At 56.3% G+C, this 17,645-nt stretch overlaps 9 protein-coding genes across 9 annotated transcripts; 4 read left to right on the forward strand and 5 right to left on the reverse strand.

Annotated features, from left to right (window-relative positions):
- Window positions 1-143: 143 nt before the first annotated feature.
- On the reverse strand, window positions 144-1,700 carry BCV69DRAFT_280049 (Mov34-domain-containing protein). Its single transcript, XM_025491468.1, has 2 exons — window positions 1,188-1,700; window positions 144-1,027 (listed from the first exon to the last, which is right to left on the reverse strand). The coding sequence occupies exons 1-2, from the start codon at window positions 1,631-1,633 to the stop codon at window positions 385-387; spliced, it is 1,089 nt and encodes a 362-aa protein (XP_025351307.1). The 5' UTR covers window positions 1,634-1,700; the 3' UTR covers window positions 144-384.
- A 540-nt stretch (window positions 1,701-2,240) lies between these two features.
- BCV69DRAFT_265659 (putative mitochondrial import receptor subunit tom7) lies at window positions 2,241-2,798 on the reverse strand (the record flags this gene model as incomplete). Its single annotated transcript, XM_025490789.1, has 2 exons — window positions 2,241-2,339; window positions 2,653-2,798. 2 exons carry the CDS (start codon window positions 2,796-2,798, stop codon window positions 2,318-2,320), a joined length of 168 nt encoding a protein of 55 aa, XP_025351308.1. The 3' UTR covers window positions 2,241-2,317.
- Window positions 2,799-3,031: 233 nt separating this feature from the next.
- Window positions 3,032-5,766, forward strand: BCV69DRAFT_280050 (hypothetical protein). The gene is made up of 2 exons (XM_025491469.1): window positions 3,032-3,846; window positions 3,977-5,766. Exons 1-2 carry the CDS (start codon window positions 3,511-3,513, stop codon window positions 5,750-5,752), a joined length of 2,112 nt encoding a protein of 703 aa, XP_025351309.1. The 5' UTR covers window positions 3,032-3,510; the 3' UTR covers window positions 5,753-5,766.
- Window positions 5,767-5,857: 91 nt separating this feature from the next.
- BCV69DRAFT_21478 (hypothetical protein) lies at window positions 5,858-6,715 on the reverse strand. Its single transcript, XM_025489777.1, has one exon. It carries the CDS (start codon window positions 6,529-6,531, stop codon window positions 5,962-5,964), a length of 570 nt encoding a protein of 189 aa, XP_025351310.1. The 5' UTR covers window positions 6,532-6,715; the 3' UTR covers window positions 5,858-5,961.
- Window positions 6,716-6,898: 183 nt separating this feature from the next.
- Window positions 6,899-7,096, forward strand: BCV69DRAFT_243973 (SH3-domain-containing protein; the record flags this gene model as incomplete). Its single annotated transcript, XM_025490088.1, has 1 exon — window positions 6,899-7,096. A coding segment is annotated over one exon (198 nt), but the record flags the coding sequence as incomplete, so codon positions are not given.
- Window positions 7,097-9,778: 2,682 nt separating this feature from the next.
- Window positions 9,779-11,383, forward strand: BCV69DRAFT_244483 (ras GEF; the record flags this gene model as incomplete). The annotated part of the gene is made up of 1 exon (XM_025490112.1): window positions 9,779-11,383. One exon carries the CDS (start codon window positions 9,779-9,781, stop codon window positions 11,381-11,383), a length of 1,605 nt encoding a protein of 534 aa, XP_025351312.1.
- Window positions 11,384-11,649: 266 nt separating this feature from the next.
- On the reverse strand, window positions 11,650-12,643 carry BCV69DRAFT_280052 (translational machinery component). The gene is made up of 2 exons (XM_025491470.1): window positions 11,881-12,643; window positions 11,650-11,780 (listed from the first exon to the last, which is right to left on the reverse strand). The coding sequence occupies exons 1-2, from the start codon at window positions 12,617-12,619 to the stop codon at window positions 11,773-11,775; spliced, it is 747 nt and encodes a 248-aa protein (XP_025351313.1). The 5' UTR covers window positions 12,620-12,643; the 3' UTR covers window positions 11,650-11,772.
- A 143-nt stretch (window positions 12,644-12,786) lies between these two features.
- Window positions 12,787-14,929, forward strand: BCV69DRAFT_21642 (hypothetical protein). The gene has a single exon (XM_025489784.1). It carries the CDS (start codon window positions 12,825-12,827, stop codon window positions 14,841-14,843), a length of 2,019 nt encoding a protein of 672 aa, XP_025351314.1. The 5' UTR covers window positions 12,787-12,824; the 3' UTR covers window positions 14,844-14,929.
- BCV69DRAFT_21645 (hypothetical protein) lies at window positions 14,929-16,587 on the reverse strand. The gene is made up of 3 exons (XM_025489785.1): window positions 16,385-16,587; window positions 16,164-16,307; window positions 14,929-16,074 (listed from the first exon to the last, which is right to left on the reverse strand). Exons 2-3 carry the CDS (start codon window positions 16,169-16,171, stop codon window positions 15,015-15,017), a joined length of 1,068 nt encoding a protein of 355 aa, XP_025351315.1. The 5' UTR covers window positions 16,172-16,307; window positions 16,385-16,587; the 3' UTR covers window positions 14,929-15,014.
- Between the last annotated feature and the right edge of the window lie 1,058 nt (window positions 16,588-17,645).

The raw sequence follows: 17,645 nt of genomic DNA on the forward strand, positions 1-17,645 counted from the left end.
AGCCCTTTTTTGCTTTCTTCTGCCTGATGGGCTTTTTTGTGCAATTGAGTAAGTGGGAAAATTGGGATGAAACGAGACAGAGATGAGATGAGATGAGATGAGATGAGATGAGACGTGGCAGGCAGGCAAGCAGGCAGGCTACTGTGATGTCACAGAATGTACGATTGTGGAGTCAAGCAAGAGAATGTGACAAGAAGCATGACATGTGTGTGCGTCGAAACAGACTAGCTCCTCTGCCCAGACCGATGTCCATTCCTCAACGCACCAGCTGATCCACAGAGAGACGTCGCTCGTCTCGTCTCGCCTTCTGGTCATCGCCTGCAAAGGCTGCTCCGCTTCCACCTAGCCGCAATATCCTCTCCCGCCTTCTATCTGCTGAGTTCCCTACGAGAGCAGCGAGAGCCTGCCAGCGACCTCGGCTTGTGCCCTAACGATATTCGAGAGGTAGCTAACCATGAGTACATCCTGCAGACAGCTGTTCCACACTTCACCCACATCCTTGCCTTCTGCACCTGCAGGGGCTCCACTACTGCTGCTAGCTCCAACGGGAATGCGGGCAATAGTGTCTAGGAGGTACCTGCCTACCACTTCGTCCCCCTGCACTTTTCCGTCCAGCACGTCTCGCACGTAGACGAGGACGCGACGCAGCTGAGATTGGATCTGCTGCAGAGCAGAAGTGAGAGCGGTCAAGTCTGGCAGGACCTGACCGGCAGCGGTGAGGGAGTTGCCTGCTTGAGGGCTGGAGGAAGTCTGCGAGGCCAGCAGAGAGAGGGCAGGACGCTCTGTTGGGTTCGAGAGTAGAGTCACGGGCAGAGGCAAGAAGACGGAATTCTCCGTCTTGGGAGTCAGGCCGAGAGGAGAGGAGACGTAGGCCTTTACGCCTAGGGGCTCGGTAGAGGACGAAGCAGAGGGGGTACGCAGGTCGGTATCGATTGTGAGGTGGACTGCTTGGTGAGGGGCGGACTCTTTTGTGAAGAAGTCTTGCAACAGAGCAGAGTAGGCATTGAGGTTGGGAGAGGTTGCATACCTGTGATTTGCGAAGAGGAACCGGTGCGTCAGTCTTCTTGTTGGGCTAGAAGCGACTGCCTCTGCTTCGAGACAGTGAACCAGTGATGCTCGAGGCCGAGGATGATCATAGATTTGCGCATTGCCTGCAGAACGCTCCACTTGGCTCCACTTGTACTCACCATCCGACGATGACCTCCTCTGGGTTGACCTTCTGGTGCAGGTCGATCATTCCCTTGTGGTAATCAATGTCCAGCTGCACCTGCTCCTCGCTCTCATTGTGAGGGACGGCAAAGCAGCTTCGAATCTCTACCTCGTTCTCATTGTGAACACCCAGCAAAGTTCCAATGACTCGAGAAGGCTGAACATTGCTAGGAGAGGAAGAAGCGTCCTTCTTCTCATCGGAGGAAGAGGAAGAAGGGTCTTCGGTCGATGTGGGTTCAGGGTCGTTCCTGCGCAGGTAGTGGTCCAAGATGGAGAAGAGGGCAGCTGGATGCACAGAGACCTTTGCGATGGACCGCGAAGAGACGGAACCGTACGTCGTCGAAGGGTAGTTGAGGTGGAGCGACGAAAGAGATGACGAGCTCAAGTCTGGCAGCGTCGCCGTTGTGGTTGTGGAAGTCGTCATTGTGGACGCGATGTGCAGAGGAGGGGAACACGACGAAGAAGCGGTACGAGGTGTGCGAAGCTTGGTAGGAAGGAAGATTTGGCTGCTTTCCCCCTCGGCGGACTTTCACAAATCAGCCCTTTGACGCGGGCGAATACAAAACCAAGGCAGGCGCTAATCATCGCGTGCCTGCGGGTCCGAACTTCTAATCACGATCAGGGTCAGGCCATCATAGGTGGTACCGCGGACACGACATATGATATCAAGAGCTCAGAGTACGCTTTTGAAAGAGGCTCAGGACAGTCAAAGCAGAATCTTCTACCACTCTTTACGCTTTTCGTCAGGAAGATTCCAGGGGGTCACCGACCGAGCCTTGAGTCATCTGCTGGGGTACCGACAGGAAACAATGTGATCAGCCGGCCCGAGACTGGAGCGCAGTCTCGGTCAAAGATGTAGCGATGCTTCAGTGCGTGATATGCGATTGCTGGCAGAGGCTCCGTCGCCGGTGTGGAGACATCAAACGTGGTTGTTATAGTACAGAGAGTGGTGAAGCCTCGGCCCGCACTTGGGTGCAGACTCTAGGCGACTAGCGAATCTGCGCCATCTTTTGCTCTCGAGACGCGGGGGCGAGTGCGTAGGAAGAATTGCAGAAAGGTCTTTTGGTAACGTGTAGAGAGTCTGGAGGACGGTGTCCCTTCCAAGAGCCTAGGCCAAGGGAGAGATCAGCCTAGAAGAGTGGTGTGGAGAATGCAAGAGGATGTCAGTTGATCACTCTCCATAGCAGATGGAGCTTTGCTGATGACTGGGCCGTACGTCTGTCGGCCATTCCAATGCGTGACTTAGGTGAACAGCTCGGTGTGCCCTGTCCCATCGCAGAGGACATCCCTCCAGCTGACACAACAAGTGCGAGTGAGTACTGAGGGCGATGGCGCCTGCAAACACCTCAGGTTTGTAACTCGTCGACTCCATCCACATGATTCGCATCACCTAACACCCCAACACTACGCTCTTCGTCCTTGATAATGATGCCCTCCACTCACTTGATCAAGCTAGGTCGAGGTGTGCTCCTTGAGTATCCGACGAAGAGGACGAAGGGCACCCAGCCGTAGTGCACAACGTTGTGGACGACGGCGACGGTGCGAATAATACGCTCCTTTGTGTCTTCTGAAAAGGGGAAGAGAGGCATATTGGGCGATGTAGACTTCGAAAAGGGTTATCGAAGACGGGATTGTAGGCGTTTGCAAGGTGCTGAGACTCTTCCTCGGGAGCAGAGCGGAAGGGAAGGAGTCGGTCGGTCAGCCGAGTCTCGCGCGCGGACCCGAAGGCAAAGCGTCAGCTGTCGGAGGCAACTTGAGTCGTCGGTGATGCGCCTGCACACATCTCATCCTTCTTTCCATCAGACCATTACGACCACATTGACACTACCTCCCATACGCTTTCCCTCTTTCCCCTTCCTCGTAGCCATTGCCGAATATTGTTTGCTGTGCCTCGTTCAATCGAAGCAGAGAATATTGAGGGACTGTGTGTTCTACTGCCTCCGCAGGTTTCGCATCTGAATTTCCTCTTTCTGTAGACCCAGGAGTAAGGCGGACGTAGAGTCGAGTAGCGCAGACATCAGCACACGCTGCAAAGTGAAGACGTGGGCGAACTGTGGTGGAACAGCATAGCTACAGTTGCGTGCTTGGTACTGTGGGAACTCAATCGCAGTTGCCTGATCGCCTGCGACTTGTCCACATCAGAGGGTACCCGAAGGTCCGGGACGTGACTTTTCTCACATTGTCCAGCAAGACCTCTCCCCTTCCCTCTTCTTTACCCTCTTGTGCTCGACGTTCACTTCATACGAAAGTCTCACTTCTGACTGCTGAAGCTCACCCCGCTCTACATACGCATCAAGCATCATGTACTCAGGTTATCCTTCACAACCATCGTACGCCGGTCCTCCGCCGAATACTTTCAATCCGCACGCGGCTGGCGGCTCTTCAGCATGGCAACAATACCCTCAAGCAGGTTATCCGAACCAAGGTCAGGGCTACGCCAATGACCCCTCTTCATCGGCATCGGCAATGTCGATTGCGACGGATCCCGATGCCTTTGCTCGCATGTACAACTCTCACCTCGCATCCCTCACATTCAACTCTAAGCCTATCATTACCAACCTCACAGTAATGGCACATGAGCATGTTCAGCAGATGTCGAACGTGGTAGCGAGATGTCTCGACGAGCACATTGTCCAGGTTAGTATCTGATGGCATGCCGTAGAGCAGCCTTTTGACCTCTTGCGTAGCAAGAAGAACTATTCACAAAGACCTTCTTCCAGTCCTCTCAAGCTGCAGTGTACTGACTATCACTTTCCTCCCATTGCAGGCACAGCCACCGTATCGGCTTCCGGCTCTCTACGTCTTGGACTCCATCAGCAAGAACATCGGCGCTCCCTACACTGCATTGTGGGCTCAGCGCATTGCACACCTCTTTCTTGATACATACAGGGTAGTCGATCAGCAAACAAAGATGAGAATGGAGGAGCTGTTGGCAACATGGCGTACCGGTGGTCAGGGTGGCAGTCCTCTCTTTGGTGGCGATGCTCAATGGGCGATTGAGAGGAATATCTATGGCTCCTCTGGCGTACCAGGTGGCCCCGCTCCGATGCGGCCACCGCCTGCTATGCGACTCAACACTCCCACCGCCCACTCTCCGCGTGCAATGCTTTCTCCTGTCCCGCCGAGTCGCTCGCCCGAAGCCACTCGTGCAATCGAACAAATCGATCGCCTTCTCGCACTCATGTCGGCAGATCAGCAGCGAAACCTCCCCTCTTTCAATCCTCAGCGAATGGCGGCGTTGAAACAGTTGAGAAACGTCGTCGCCACTGCCAATCTCTCTCCTCAAGAGATGACCCAGATTCAGACGCAATTGAATGCATTGGCGGTGGAATTCAAGAGGGATCGTGGCGGAAGCAGTACGCCTACGTTGCCTTCAGCCTCTCTAGCGCCCGCGCCGCAAGGTGCACAGGCGACCTCATACGGAGCGCCGGGCGGTGGCGACCGATCGACACTCGTGGGTGGTGCTCCCCCGATTCCAGCCAACTTGTCGGCTGCTTTGGCAAGTCTTACTCGCCAGGGTCTAATCGGCGGACAGCAGTCGGGAGTCAAAAATTCTCCCGTCCCAATTCACCCACCGCCCGCTCCAGCAGCTGCGGCTCCCAGTGACGATTTGGTGAAAAGCTTGATCGCTGCAGGCCTATTGCCCGCCAGCAGCAGCGCCACCGGCAATGCTAAGCCAGCTAAACAGGACGATGCTTACACGTCTGCCATTATGTCGCTGGACATCAAGCTCACCTCGATCGATCTGCAAACAGAGCTGACGCTGGACTTGGTGGACCTGGTAGGTCACAAGTATCTGCCCCTACAATGTCGCCAATGTGCCAATCGCTATCCAGCAGGACCGGCTGGGCAGAAGAGTCTCGATGCGCACCTCGACTGGCACTTCCGTCAAGGTCGAAGGGCGAAAGATTCGGCCGCAAGGGGCCTGAGCCGATCATGGCTTGATACGGCCTCTGAATGGTTGCGTGGTGGTCAAGATGATCCCTCTACATCCCTATCTTCGACGAGTGGTGCAGATGGCAAAAAGGGCCTCTCCGCTCAACAAGAGGCGGAGCTCAAAGAAGCTACAGACATGTGGATCGTGGCTCCGACTGATTCGGAGAAGACGAATGAGCCGTGCCCGATCTGCAAGGAGAAGTTTGTTTCAGAATGGTCGGAAGATGAAGAGGAGTGGATCTGGAAGAATGCGCGAAAGGTCGACGAGGAGATCTACCATGGAAGCTGTTACTATTCTGCGAGGGTCCTCTCTACGAATGTTGCCAATCGGGGCACTACGGGTACTCCTGGAGCGAGGGCATCTACAGAGGGCCGGAGGTCAAGGACGGCTACACCCGATGTGGATCTGAATAGGTCCGCTGCACCTTCGGCGAATCCCCTGGACCGTTTGAAAGGCGAGGAAGGGGCCCTTGGGGGTCATGCGGCGAGCAAGAAGCGCAAGGAGGGACCATCTGCGGGTGATGATGATGCAGCAGCAGCAGGTCAGGGCGGGGTTGAAGGTGGTGAGCCAGAGGGGAAGCGGGTCGCCCTCGAGAGCGAGGCATAGAGGGCAGAGCAGGGTATGGCAGGGCGCATGTGCTGCAGCAAACATGCATGCATACCAATTGATTCGTTGCGCGTTTTCTTGGTTTCCTCGGTAGTAGCAGAGGCGTTCTTCATTCGCCTGATTCTCCTGGCTGGGGTGAGTGTCATGGAGAACTTTGTCATGTATTGCATCTCAGCACTTTCAATCTGCATCAATCAATCGGTTCTTTCTTAGACCTGGACGTGTGTGTGATGTGCGTGGCCATGGCTTGGCTTTGCCTCCTCGCTTAGAAGAGGAGATTGTCTGGTCTTGATTTGGGCATGTGGCGTGGGAAAGGGGCCGGGTGGGAGGAGGAGGAGCCTGGCGGTCAAGTGGTGTGCGCGTGGCCGCCCGCCCAAGGTGATGGTCGCTTCTCCGACGCGCTGCTTGCAGACGACACGCACACACCCACACACCCACACCCGCTTGGCTACACTACACTGGCGGGGATACCCGCACCTGCCATCCCTTGCACCGACCAACATCTCCCATACGACGTCCCCATCCTTTGCATTCTTCCCCCTCCCCCTCCTCCCCCCTTCCACCCACCTCTGTACTCTGAACTCCTCGACGCAGGTCGTCTGCCATATCTCTTTTGCTCTCTCCATACTCCGGGGGAGCATATAGAGAAGAGAATCCTCAAATTCACTCGCTGGCTTTCCCCCGACCGTCGCGGAGCTGGGTGCTGGCGGCCCACCGAGACGTATACTGTTACGTACCTCTTCACCACCAGTGAAGCCGTGAATCAGGCACGACAGCATCAGCGCAAATATACCTGTTCAGCCAGCTAGCCACCTCTCCTATTTGCTGGACCTGCTTTCCCTTGAGCTTTGCTGGAGCCCCGAACCGTCGTACCTTTGCACGCACCACGCAGACTCCCGTCAGGGCGCACCGTCCCACCCCTTTCGCACGGTTCTCGCAATCGTCCCTGCCAACGTCGCTTACCCCAAAGGGGGAACATAGGTAGGGCCTCAATAGTATATAGGCTCTATACTCAGGGTCTCGCGCCAAGCAGACGTCGTTGAATCTCTAGACCTGGCCCAGCCCTCAACTCGAGCTAGGGAGACACTTCATTCTCCCGCTGGGGTGCAGACAGGACCGGCTGAGGTCCTCTTCTCCATCACCAACATGTCCTCCTCTGGCGACGAGGACGACCAGGCAGTCCAGACTTTCTTCGTCCGCGCCCTCTATGACTACGAGGCACAAGACGCTTCGTCCCTATCCTTTGTCGAGGGCGATGTCATCGAGGTCCTCACTCAGCTACCATCGGGTTGGTGGGATGGGCTCCTCGGTGAGGACCGCGGATGGTTCCCTTCCAACTACGTTGAGATGATAGACGAGGAAGAGGTCTTTGGGTCTGGCATGCTTGACCTCGATCGAGCCGGAGACGATGACGAGCACGACGCCGCCCTCAATGGCAACGATGGACAGATTCACACTGGTCTCGAACCTGCTCTCTCCCTCTCCACGACTACCTACCCAACCGATGGCGACTTCTCAGCCCCTATGGGCCTCACCCAAGATTTTGAGAGACTGAGAGAACTCATGACCCATGATCATGTAGGAGGAGACGCATTTGAGCAGCTGGCGGAAGCTGCCATGCTAGACTCGCATCACGGGGAGAGCAACGGAGAGGGGGCTTACCGCAACGGAGCTCCAGCAGGAACAGGGAGGTCCTTTGACCAGACCCATGTCAAGAGAAGCTCCGACATCGATCTCGGATCACTACACTCGGCTGGCGGCGCTAGCGGCGCAAGCTCGATCAAGTCACCACACGCCTGGGCACATCCCAGCAGGCCTGGTCCATCCTCTTCGACCGCTGCTCAGGCTGTACAATCCAGGCCAAGAGCTGCGACTGGATTGAACGCTCGAAGGGTGCCAGAGGCGGAGCCCCACTTCAGGGATAGGGCTGCAAGTGATGGGAAGATCGCAAATGCAGCACAGGCGACCAAGGAGAGTGATTATTGGGTGCCGAAGGTCACAGATACAGGAGAGATCGTGTACTACAACACGCGCACAGGTAAAGAGACGACTGAGCTGCCAGATGGGGTGGACCTGTCGGATAGCGACGACGATGAGGATGCCCGTATGTCGCCAATAGGTCGGACTGTCCCAGCGACAGAAGGATCCTACTTCGCAAATCTCCAACGAGACGGCAAACCGGGACTGCTGAGCACCAACATGAGCGACAGTGGTGGGGCTCTATCACTGTTCTCTAGGCCACCAGGTCTGATAGACGACGAAAGCGAGACCGCCGAGCTGCAGAGCATGCTGCAGCCTTCCGAACAGCTGCCCCTCGGTGCAACGCTTCATCGGGCGTTAGAGCGCATGGTTCAATTCATCGACATCTGCGAAGAGTCCGTCGACTCTTCCGGCTTCTCAGAAGCGGATCGGCACTTTGCTGAAGACCAACCTGCCCTATTAGAGAAGAACGGGATCCGCTTGAGTGTGGCCAGGGACCGGGTGATCTCATCTGTCCGTAATGTGCTATACTGCGCAGGCTCTCTCAACGTCTCGAGGACGGATCTGTTGGCAGTAGCTGAGCTGGCATCTCTGGCGTCAGGCGGATCCGACCGAAACGGCAAAGACTCTGTGTCACCTGCAGACTCGAATCAAGGGGCAGTGGCTGCCTTTGCGGGAGCCGTCGTGGCAGTGCACTCCAAGGCTAATGATGCACATTTGCATTTCACTCCACCCACGAGCGTACGAGGCGTTGCTGAAAAGATCATAACCACACTCGCGAAGCTGTGTCTGTCCTCTAGGGCGGTCACTGAGCAGCCTCCGTACATTCCGCCATCTGCGGGTACAGAGAATGGTGGATCGCCCATCCAAGAGGACACGGGCGCTGCTCAAAGGCACACACTCAAGCTGAACCAGTACCGACAGCGGGTGTTGGACGATGCTCAGGAGCTGGCACTTCTGCTTGAAGCCTTTGGAAACGAGCTGGAAAAGCACCGGGCTCTCCACTCGCAACCCACCTGGGCTCGCCGACCCTTTGGAGCGCTAAAGAGTGCGGAAGGCACAGCAGGAGTAAGCAGCCGTTCCTTGAGCGGCGGTTCTGGGGCCGGCTGGAGGGGCAATGGCTTCGTTCTGCCAACGCCAGATGAAACCGCTGTGATGAGGCTGCAGTCCATGGGTCACTTCAAGAATCCCTTCGACACGAACAAGGATGCACAGCGTCTCCTTATCAGTGGCAAGGCACATCTGAAGAGGAGGCCCGGTCAGGTACTCAGAGAGGAATTCCTGAGAGATATAATTAACCCGCAACTCAATGACGTGCTATCCATCTTGACGAGACTGACAGAGTCGGTCAAGCCTCATCTGGACAGTACAGGAACAGCAGCTTTGACGTCGAGTCTTGGGGCTCTCGCATTCGAAGAAGCGTCGAAGGCCGAAGAAGATGACGACGATGGCCTGGGCTTGCCACCATTTACGGCTCGCAAAATCGTCCAGGGCGTGATGCAGTTTGAACACCGCTTCGGTGCATTCATGGCCCTGTGTGAGGACATCGACTTTGCATCGGCTCTGGATGTCGATGGACCACCTCTGGGATCTACCAAGGACACAGAAGCTTCTCTTGCTCGCTCGGCGAAAGACTCTCTGCAAGGTTTCATCGGTTTGAAGCAGAGCTGCTATGATTCGGCCACCTCGCTCGTGATGGACGCACAGGAGGTCGCTCGAGTCACTTCCGGCTTTCCGATTGACTCTCGGGCAATTCGGCGATTGTATGATACTCTGGAGACACTGAAGCAAGTGTCGAGCGGAATGGTGGAAAGTGCTGTCGGACTTGCCAAGATTGCAAAGCTGCAAGAGCGCGAGACGGCCGCGAGTGCTACGCCTGCCAAGACGAATGTGGGCGCTCGAGCTCGAGTGTATGGCGTCGAGGGAGCAATGAACAGGGCCAGTCGGTTCTTCTCCGGTCAGCCGGGTGTGGCGCCACGCATTGCCACCAGGGACGCCCTCGACAGAGGCAAAGCAGTAGGTCTGCCCGAGGAAGGTGAAGACGTTATGTATCTCGGTCCCGGTGTCGCGGTGCCCAATGGGCCCACTGCTGGCCAGAATGGACTACGAGATCGGGCTGGTTCGACTGCTACGGCTGTATCATCTGCTGCAGGGAGCGCAAAGAAGGCAGGCAGTAGGCGAGCAACTCAAGACGAATTTGGCATTGCAAGCAACGAAGATTCACCGGTCCGCGGCGGCAAGCTCAAGAAATTCTTCGGCGAAGACGAAGCTCAGATGCTGCAGCAGCAACCTCTGTCGGCTCAGAATGAATCTCTGCCGCCCGTAGCCAAGAAAGCCGTTGATGAGTCTCCTTGGTACCTTGGACCAGACTACCTTCCAGAGGATATCGTCATTTCTGCCGAGGGTCAGGTGAAGGGTGCCACCCTGCACGCTCTCGTTGCTCGACTGACGATGCACAACACCTTCGATGCGCCCTTCAACAACACTTTCCTGCTGACCTATCGATCTTTCGCCACTACGGACGAGCTCATGAATCTACTCTTTGCACGCTTCAGGATCAATTCTCCAGAGGGACTGACCGCAGAGCAACACTCGGAATGGGTGAGCAAGAAGCAGATGCCAGTGCGCCTGCGAGTGTTCAATGTACTCAAGTCGTGGCTGGAGAGCTACATCTACGAAGGAGAAGATGACCGTCATTTGCACACCATTCGGAGATTTACCGACGAAATGGCTCATCATGGCATGGAGAATCCGGCGAAACAGCTGGGAAAGCTCTTGGACAAGAGGGAGGGTGGTGAGGGTCTGACGGTGCGCAAGTTGATTCTCCCGGAGTCGGCACCTCCGCCTGTGCTGCCCAAGACGCGCAATATCAAGTTCCTGGACATCGATGCCCTCGAAATGGGTCGACAGCTTTCTCTCATGGACCATGGGTTGTATTGCAAGATCAAGCCAGCAGAGTGTCTAGGCAAGGCCTGGTCGAATGCCGACTCGGCGGACCGTATGGCTGCTGGAATTAAGGAGACGATCAGTACCTCGAATCAAATTACCGGTTGGGTAGCCGAGTCGATCCTGGTGCAGCAAGATCTCAAGAAGCGGGCAGCTTGGTTGAAGCATTTCATCGCCATTGCCGACGCCTGTCGCTCTCTCAACAACTTCTCCACAATGACGGCCATTGTCTCTGGCCTGAACTCGGCACCAGTGTTCCGGCTAAAGAGGACTTGGGACGCTCTCAACCAGCGCTTCATTGTCATGCTCGAAGGAATGAACAAGATCATGCAGTCCTCGAAGAACTTTGCAGACTATCGAGAAATGGTGCACCGACTCAACCCTCCCTGTGTCCCCTTTTTGGGAGTCTACCTCACCGACCTCACCTTCATCGAGGACGGCAACCCGGACCGACTCAAGTCAGACGAACGCCTCATCAACTTTGGCAAGAGGCAGAAGACGGCCGAGGTGATTCGGGAGATTATGATCTACCAGGCTACACCCTATAACCTCTCTGTAGTCCCCGGAGTACAGAGGTTTATCATGGCCAATTTGATCAGTGCGAGGAATGATAACGAACTCTATCAACAGAGTCTCAAGTTGGAACCGAGGGAGAGGGAGGATGAGAAGATCAGCCGACTCTTGGCCGAGAGTGGATTCCTCTGAGGGGGAGGGAATGAGGTGGAACGAGAAGAGGAGAGGGAAGCGCAGCAGGTGGAATTTGCGCAGGAGGGGGCGCGGACTGTTGGCAGAGCATCTCTATTCTTCTTTTACGACGATCAGTCCCGCTTTCTTGGTTTTCGTGGCACCTCTCATGCCGTTCTTCAATCACATTCTGATTATACCCAGATCAGGCACGGCGCATTTTTTCTTTCTGCAATCCCTTTCCCCTTCGCAACGTGTGGTCGATTCGCACAGAGGAGACACACAATTCCGCTGAGCTGGCGATGGAGGTGCTGACATTAAAGTTCTCGATGACGATGCAGAGCCTGTGAACCCTGCCAAGCACAGGGTAGGACCCATGATAAGAGAGAGGGAAGCAGGCAAAGACTGGTCTAGTAATCTGTTCGCAGTCAATTGAAGAGGAGAACCTGTCAGCGTCAACCGTCCTACTAAAGCGCTCATACCACCCTCTGCCGCCAAGCTAATGAGGTCGTACTCACTCCTCCTCTTTCTAGGTCTCACACCTCCCACCTTGAGCTTAGTTGCATCGCTCATACTCCTCACCATATTCCTCGTCTCCTCCCCTTCCGCCGCCAACAATGCTCTATAAACTGCATCTCTCCCCGCTCCAAACCCTTTCCAAATTACTTCCAAACGACTGAAAGCCCGTCCCTGGGAGCGAGCCCAGACTGATTTACGAGAGGAGATGGCAGAAAACATGCTGAGGGCAGCTTGGTACCCTGCTTCATACCCTGAGCGAGCAGATTTTTTGAAACCAGCAGTTCCTCCAGAAGTACTATGAACAGGATTTCCATCGGGATCGGTCAGAGTGAGCATGGTATTGTTACTTGTGGCTTGCACGTGAAGACGGTAGTTCTTGGCAGAGCGTAGTTGCCCTGTACTAGCACCTACGCCTGTGGATGTGCCTGTGCCCACGCCTGCGCCGAGGGATCGGACAGGGGAGGGTTGGGAACCGGGAAGGATCGACGAAGCAGTCGAGCTTGGTGAAGAGGCGGAATTGTGGCTGGGTGATGGAGGTGGGGGAGGAGTAGTAGCGGCGGCAGCGGCAGCGGCTGAGGTTGAGGATGAGGATGCGGCACTAGAAGGACCGGCGGCACTGCTCTCGTCTAGCGCTCTGTGGGCAGACGACGTTGTAAAGTGGTAGGCCAAGCGGGGAGCTACTGGAGCTGCTCGTACGGAAGCTACGTCGCCTAGAATTCTGAACGCTCTGCGAAGCATGACTGGCAAATGTGTGTGTGGTCGAAGCGAGTGGTGGTGTAGGCGTAGCGCACAGGAAAAAGGCAAGACGGCCATGAGCTTCGCTTCCGTTCCGATTCCATCACACGGAACAGGAGTGGAGCAAGAAGATCTGAGACGCACTACGTTACGGAAGCACCAGCGCTGCCACTGCGTTTCTGCAATACCCACAACGGTCTACTAAGTGATGGCATCAAAGGTACCTTCAACGTCGGCATCTGCCATACGAGCAGTGCCTATCCACAGACGAGCTGCTGGCTCTGTACGATGGTACGCGTCTGCTGCCTCACCCGCCGGCAAGTCTACCCCAGCTTCCAGCAAAAAGAAGGAGGACAAGTACGCCGATTCACCATGGAAAAAGCCCCTCGCCTCGACACAGACGCTGTCCCTCTTTAGTACATCTCCTAAAGCGCTCCTCTTTGCCCTTGAACAGTCCTTGCGTGGAGCTCTGGGCGCTCTGCTCCGCTCAGATCCACAAGGCGGCCACAGCACCGATCCGCGGGACTACCTCCTCATCTTTGCTGTGGATAAGAGTCTTCCCAAAGACGTCCTCGCAGAGACCATCAGGCTCATGAGAGATGTCCCGATTGCTCACGTGGGCGTACTGAGCCACCCTGTTCCTGGTACACTGCTACCCGCCTCCGCCGTGTCGGATCAACCACAAGCCTCCTCTTCTTCTTCACTCTCGCCGCCGGAAAGCTACCATTCCGTCTCCCTCTCCCTCTTGCCCAGCACCCTCGTCAGACCCTTCTACTCTCAAATCAAGGGAATTGCACCCGTACAAGCAGGAAGGTGGGCCACGGGCAAGGCCAGCTTCGATGAGACTCAAAGCCGCATGGAGAGCCTCGATGCAGATCTCGACGGAAGGCAGGGCGGAGACTGGAAGAATGTCTGGGGGAGGGAGAATGCAGAGGGGAAGCTACCGGAGGAGTTTGATGATCTCAAGTCTTCTTCCCACTTGCTTACACTAATACTGGGAAGCGATGTCTCCCCGCAGGGACTTCTCGAGGGTCTTGACTCCCGGTTCCCCGCTTCGCCCCTCCTTGGTTCTTTTGCTTCGAACACCTTCTTCGAGACTGGCGGCAGGGAAGCGACTCTCTTCCATCGCGGTCCCTCGAGCGTACCTCGAGAAGCGGAAGCGTCGACTGGTCAGGTCAAGGCAGAGGAGGGCAAGATTCACGAGAAGGGCGCCGTCGGACTCTTCTTCCGGACGCCAGGCGGACAAGATGTGCCAGTGCAGGATGGACAGGCTCGACCTAGGGTGGACGTTGAAGTGCCATGGAGGTCTTTCAAGCCGCTGGGAGCTCGTCGGCGCGTGACGAGGGCGAAAGGCAACATCGTCTCGGAGCTGGCAGGCGCCAATGCCTGTCAACAATTCTTGAGGGATGTGGCGGCAAGAGACAAGAAGCCTCTGCCTGTCAAGGAAGAAGACTTGAGTATGGAAGCAAAGGCCCGTGGGATGGACAAGGATGAGCAGAGGTTGCTGAGCAAGGGTGTGGGCAAAGAGGAGGACTTCTGGGCTGTTTTGTGGGAACAGCAGGATCAGCCTGCGGGTGATATCAGCCAAGAGCACCCTCTGCTGGTGTCTCGCATCCTCTCTGGCCACCCATCGAGAGGGACGATCTCCCTCGGAACAGACTTGGAGCTGTCCGTGGAAGGAGTTTCAACAGACCCGCTCGACGTACTCGGTGCTGCTACCACTGAGTCTTTGCCTTCCGCATCGTCCTCCCCCTCGGGCGGAGACAAGGAGTTCTACCTTCAGTTCTTCCAGAAGATGCCTGACGAGCCAAAACTCACTCCACAAAAATGGGAAGAAACGGCTCTCACCATTCCGGGTAAGGACCTAGCGGCATGGCGTCTGCCGCGCTTCCTCTTCCTGAATGCTCCTGCCAATAGCACCGGCAGTAGTCAGGCAACTGGCGCTGCTTCGCAAGCCTCTGCATCGCCTTCGACAGCGAGCAGCGGCGCTGGTGGCGCGACGAACAAGACGCAGGTGCACGCTCTGCCCAATTTGTTCGTCCTGGCATCCGAAGGCGGAATCATCTCGCGCGACCCTTCTCTTTTCGCTGCCAACAAGGCAGGAAGCAGTGCTGATGCCGCTACGAGCGCGGCAAAGGGAGCTGTTGAGGGTTTGAAGACGCGCAGTCGTACGTGGAAGATGGATGGAGCGAGAGGATGGGCGGATCTTAGAGGTCGGACGGCGTAGGGGGTGTACTGAAGGAGTTCTTTGGGGATTGCGACACATCATACCAATAGACCAGTCACAGCAGAGACGTATTGCACACTGCGATCGATTTGCACGATTCTATTTCACGATCAGAGGCTTACACAAGCAGGGTACGATTACGGTACAGTCGAACCTCGAGACCCATCGGCCTCACAACGCACTAGTGCGCAGAGCTCTAGAGGAAGACGAAGACACGGAAAAGTTGCTCGGCTTCGGGGCGGGTATACCAGCGTCTCCAGTCGAGACAGCAGAGGCGACACCATGGAAGGCTGCGCTCGAGCCCGCGGTGACGGTGTTGGGTGGGAGCGAGTGCGGGAACCCACCCTGTGCACTGCGAGGTGAGAAGGGCGTGGTGGGTGGAGAGCCCAGCGAGGTCAATCGAGACTCTTCTGCAGTGAAAGCTTTTCGGAGGCTTCCCTCACGAGGTCTCGACGGTAGAGAGGGGGATTTGACGCTGCCTGCTGATGAGTCCGCGATGGAGTTGTGATGACCTTCACTTTGGGTGCTGCCTAGGGCCAGAGAGGCGAGCTGGTGCCGCGCAAGGACGAGGCTATCCTTGCTTGGCTCATTGTCGTACTCGTCCGAGACAGTCTCTAGGTTCTCTTTGCCCGAGGAGAGAAAGCTGGTAAGAGAGCGGGCAGGACTCACGGGCGTGCCGTTGGATGCAACAGAGTCCTGGTCTCCAGTGTTGGCATCGAGATTAGAGCTGCCGCTGACAGTACGGTTGAGTTCATGCTCAAGAATTCCCACACGAAGACGTCGCTCCTCAATCTGCTTACTGAGACTATCCTGATAGTGATTCAGTCGGCGGACTTCGAGTTGGTGCAGAAGAGCAGCCTCCTCTTCTTGCAGAGCACGGAGCGTGTCCTCGAGGGGGACGATAGCGGCTCGTTTCGCTTCGTAGATTTGTTGTCGGGCCGGCGAGGGTATGTCAGGCGTAATCGCTCGCCCTTGACTTTCTCTGAGGGGAGGAGGTTGGGAGAGAGGGGTAGAGTAGGATCGAGGTGGTTGGTCGTGCGACGAGTCCACTGTGCCACTGGCGGTGTCAATGCGTCCATTGCCTACGCTGTGAGCAAAGGAGCCTTTGCTCGTCTGTGTATCGTGACTGGCGCCGTAGTTCAGGACAGTCATATTCCTGGGCATCGCTTTGAGGTCCGAGCTAGGATACATCTGCTCTGGTTGAAGATAACGGACAGCCGGGTGCACCACACTGCCAGGGAAGGGACCTTGCCTTAGCCTGGGGCTCTCGGCCAAGGATGAAGAGTCGGAATCTGAGTCGAGGACTGCAACCTTGCTCACCTGTCCATCGACGAGATCCTGGTGCAGGGAGTCACGGTAGACGACAGACATTGCTCGGGTGCTCTCCCAGTCTCCTTCTGCCACGGGAGCCAGTGAATTGTGCGAGGCACCACCCACAGGCGTCTGTGACTGCTCTCTCTTGCCCTGTAGCCATGTGGAAATTGAGTCAGCTCAAAGTACAGCTTCAATGGTGCCATGGTAGCTGACTTCTAGTGACTCACCGGCTCGGACGCTTCGCGAAGGGTGGGGCTCTGGACGAGACTCGTTGTGGCAGCGACGTCTGCTGATAGTATCACCGTCTGATCTCCTTCGGCAGCCTCCATTCTGGCCCTCCACTGTGCAGGAGCATCAGTAAGGGCGCGTCGAGGCCGGGTAGCGATGTTCTTCTCGCCTTCGAAGGCCGACACGGCAGACAAGAAGGAGGTCGCACTGGTCACCCCATTCGCTCTCTGGGAGGGAACAACGGGTGCTGCCACCGTTGCCGCGCGCGGACGATTGCGAAGCACATACTCCGTATCGACCGTAGACGAGCTGCGGATTTGACCGCCATGATTCGGATCAGCGACTACGACCATTCGGCCGTTGATGGCTTTGAGTGTCGCTGCTCTGGGTCGTCCTGCCATTACGTTCTCTTCGGCTTCGACTTGATTGGTTTCAGGGACTGGCAAATCCTTGTCCTTGTCCTTGACCTTGACCTTGTCTTCGTCATTCGTCTCAGTCTCTTCGGCCCCGTCGGCTGGAGAAGCAGGCGCTCCGGTGTCATTGACGCCTTCCCGTCCCTTCTCATCTAGCAGCCCATCGGCCTGCGCGTCCGACGCCAAGCTCATGTCATCATCATCAGAGGGCTGACGGCGTCCTTTCTTACTCTTGCTCTTTGACCAACTGAAGACAAAGTTCGAGGAGACGGCGCGGCGTAGTGGTAGAGGTGTTCCCTTTGGCGTCGTCTCAACCTCCGCAGCGACCTCGAAGAAGAAGTTGAAGACGGTGGGCGCAGGGTTGGCCGTACCGCGGAACAGTAGAGGGTTGCGTCGTACCAATGAACCAGACTTCAAGCTGGAATCCACGCTGCCTGGTTGTGGGCTCTGTAATTCCACCGCCAGACTATATGCTTCGGGCGGCTCAGAGTGGGTACGATCCTTGAGTGCTCGACGGATAACCTCTGGTGAGCGGTAGAAGCTGACGGTCAATTTGCCGGCCAGACCAGCGGGTGCGCCGTTCATGAATTCCCAAAGAGGTGATCCGATGAGCGCCGTCGAGGAAGAGATTCCGTCGAGAGAGGCCTTTGTCTGTTGGTTGAGGTCGGACAAAAGGCCTTCACCCAGCGTCTTGCCATTGAGTGCGATATTCACCCAGACGCACGTGATTAAGGGATCCTCCCTCTCTGCGTCTGTAATGCCACAGATTGCAGTCCGACGCCACTGCAAGATATACTGATGGATTGAAGAGAGGCAAGGGTTCAGCAAGCAGATCAAAAGCTTACTA

Source organism: Pseudomicrostroma glucosiphilum, assembly GCF_003144135.1.
Source record: "Pseudomicrostroma glucosiphilum strain MCA 4718 unplaced genomic scaffold BCV69scaffold_1, whole genome shotgun sequence".
In the NCBI taxonomy this organism is placed as follows: domain Eukaryota; kingdom Fungi; phylum Basidiomycota; class Exobasidiomycetes; order Microstromatales; family Microstromataceae; genus Microstroma; species Microstroma glucosiphilum.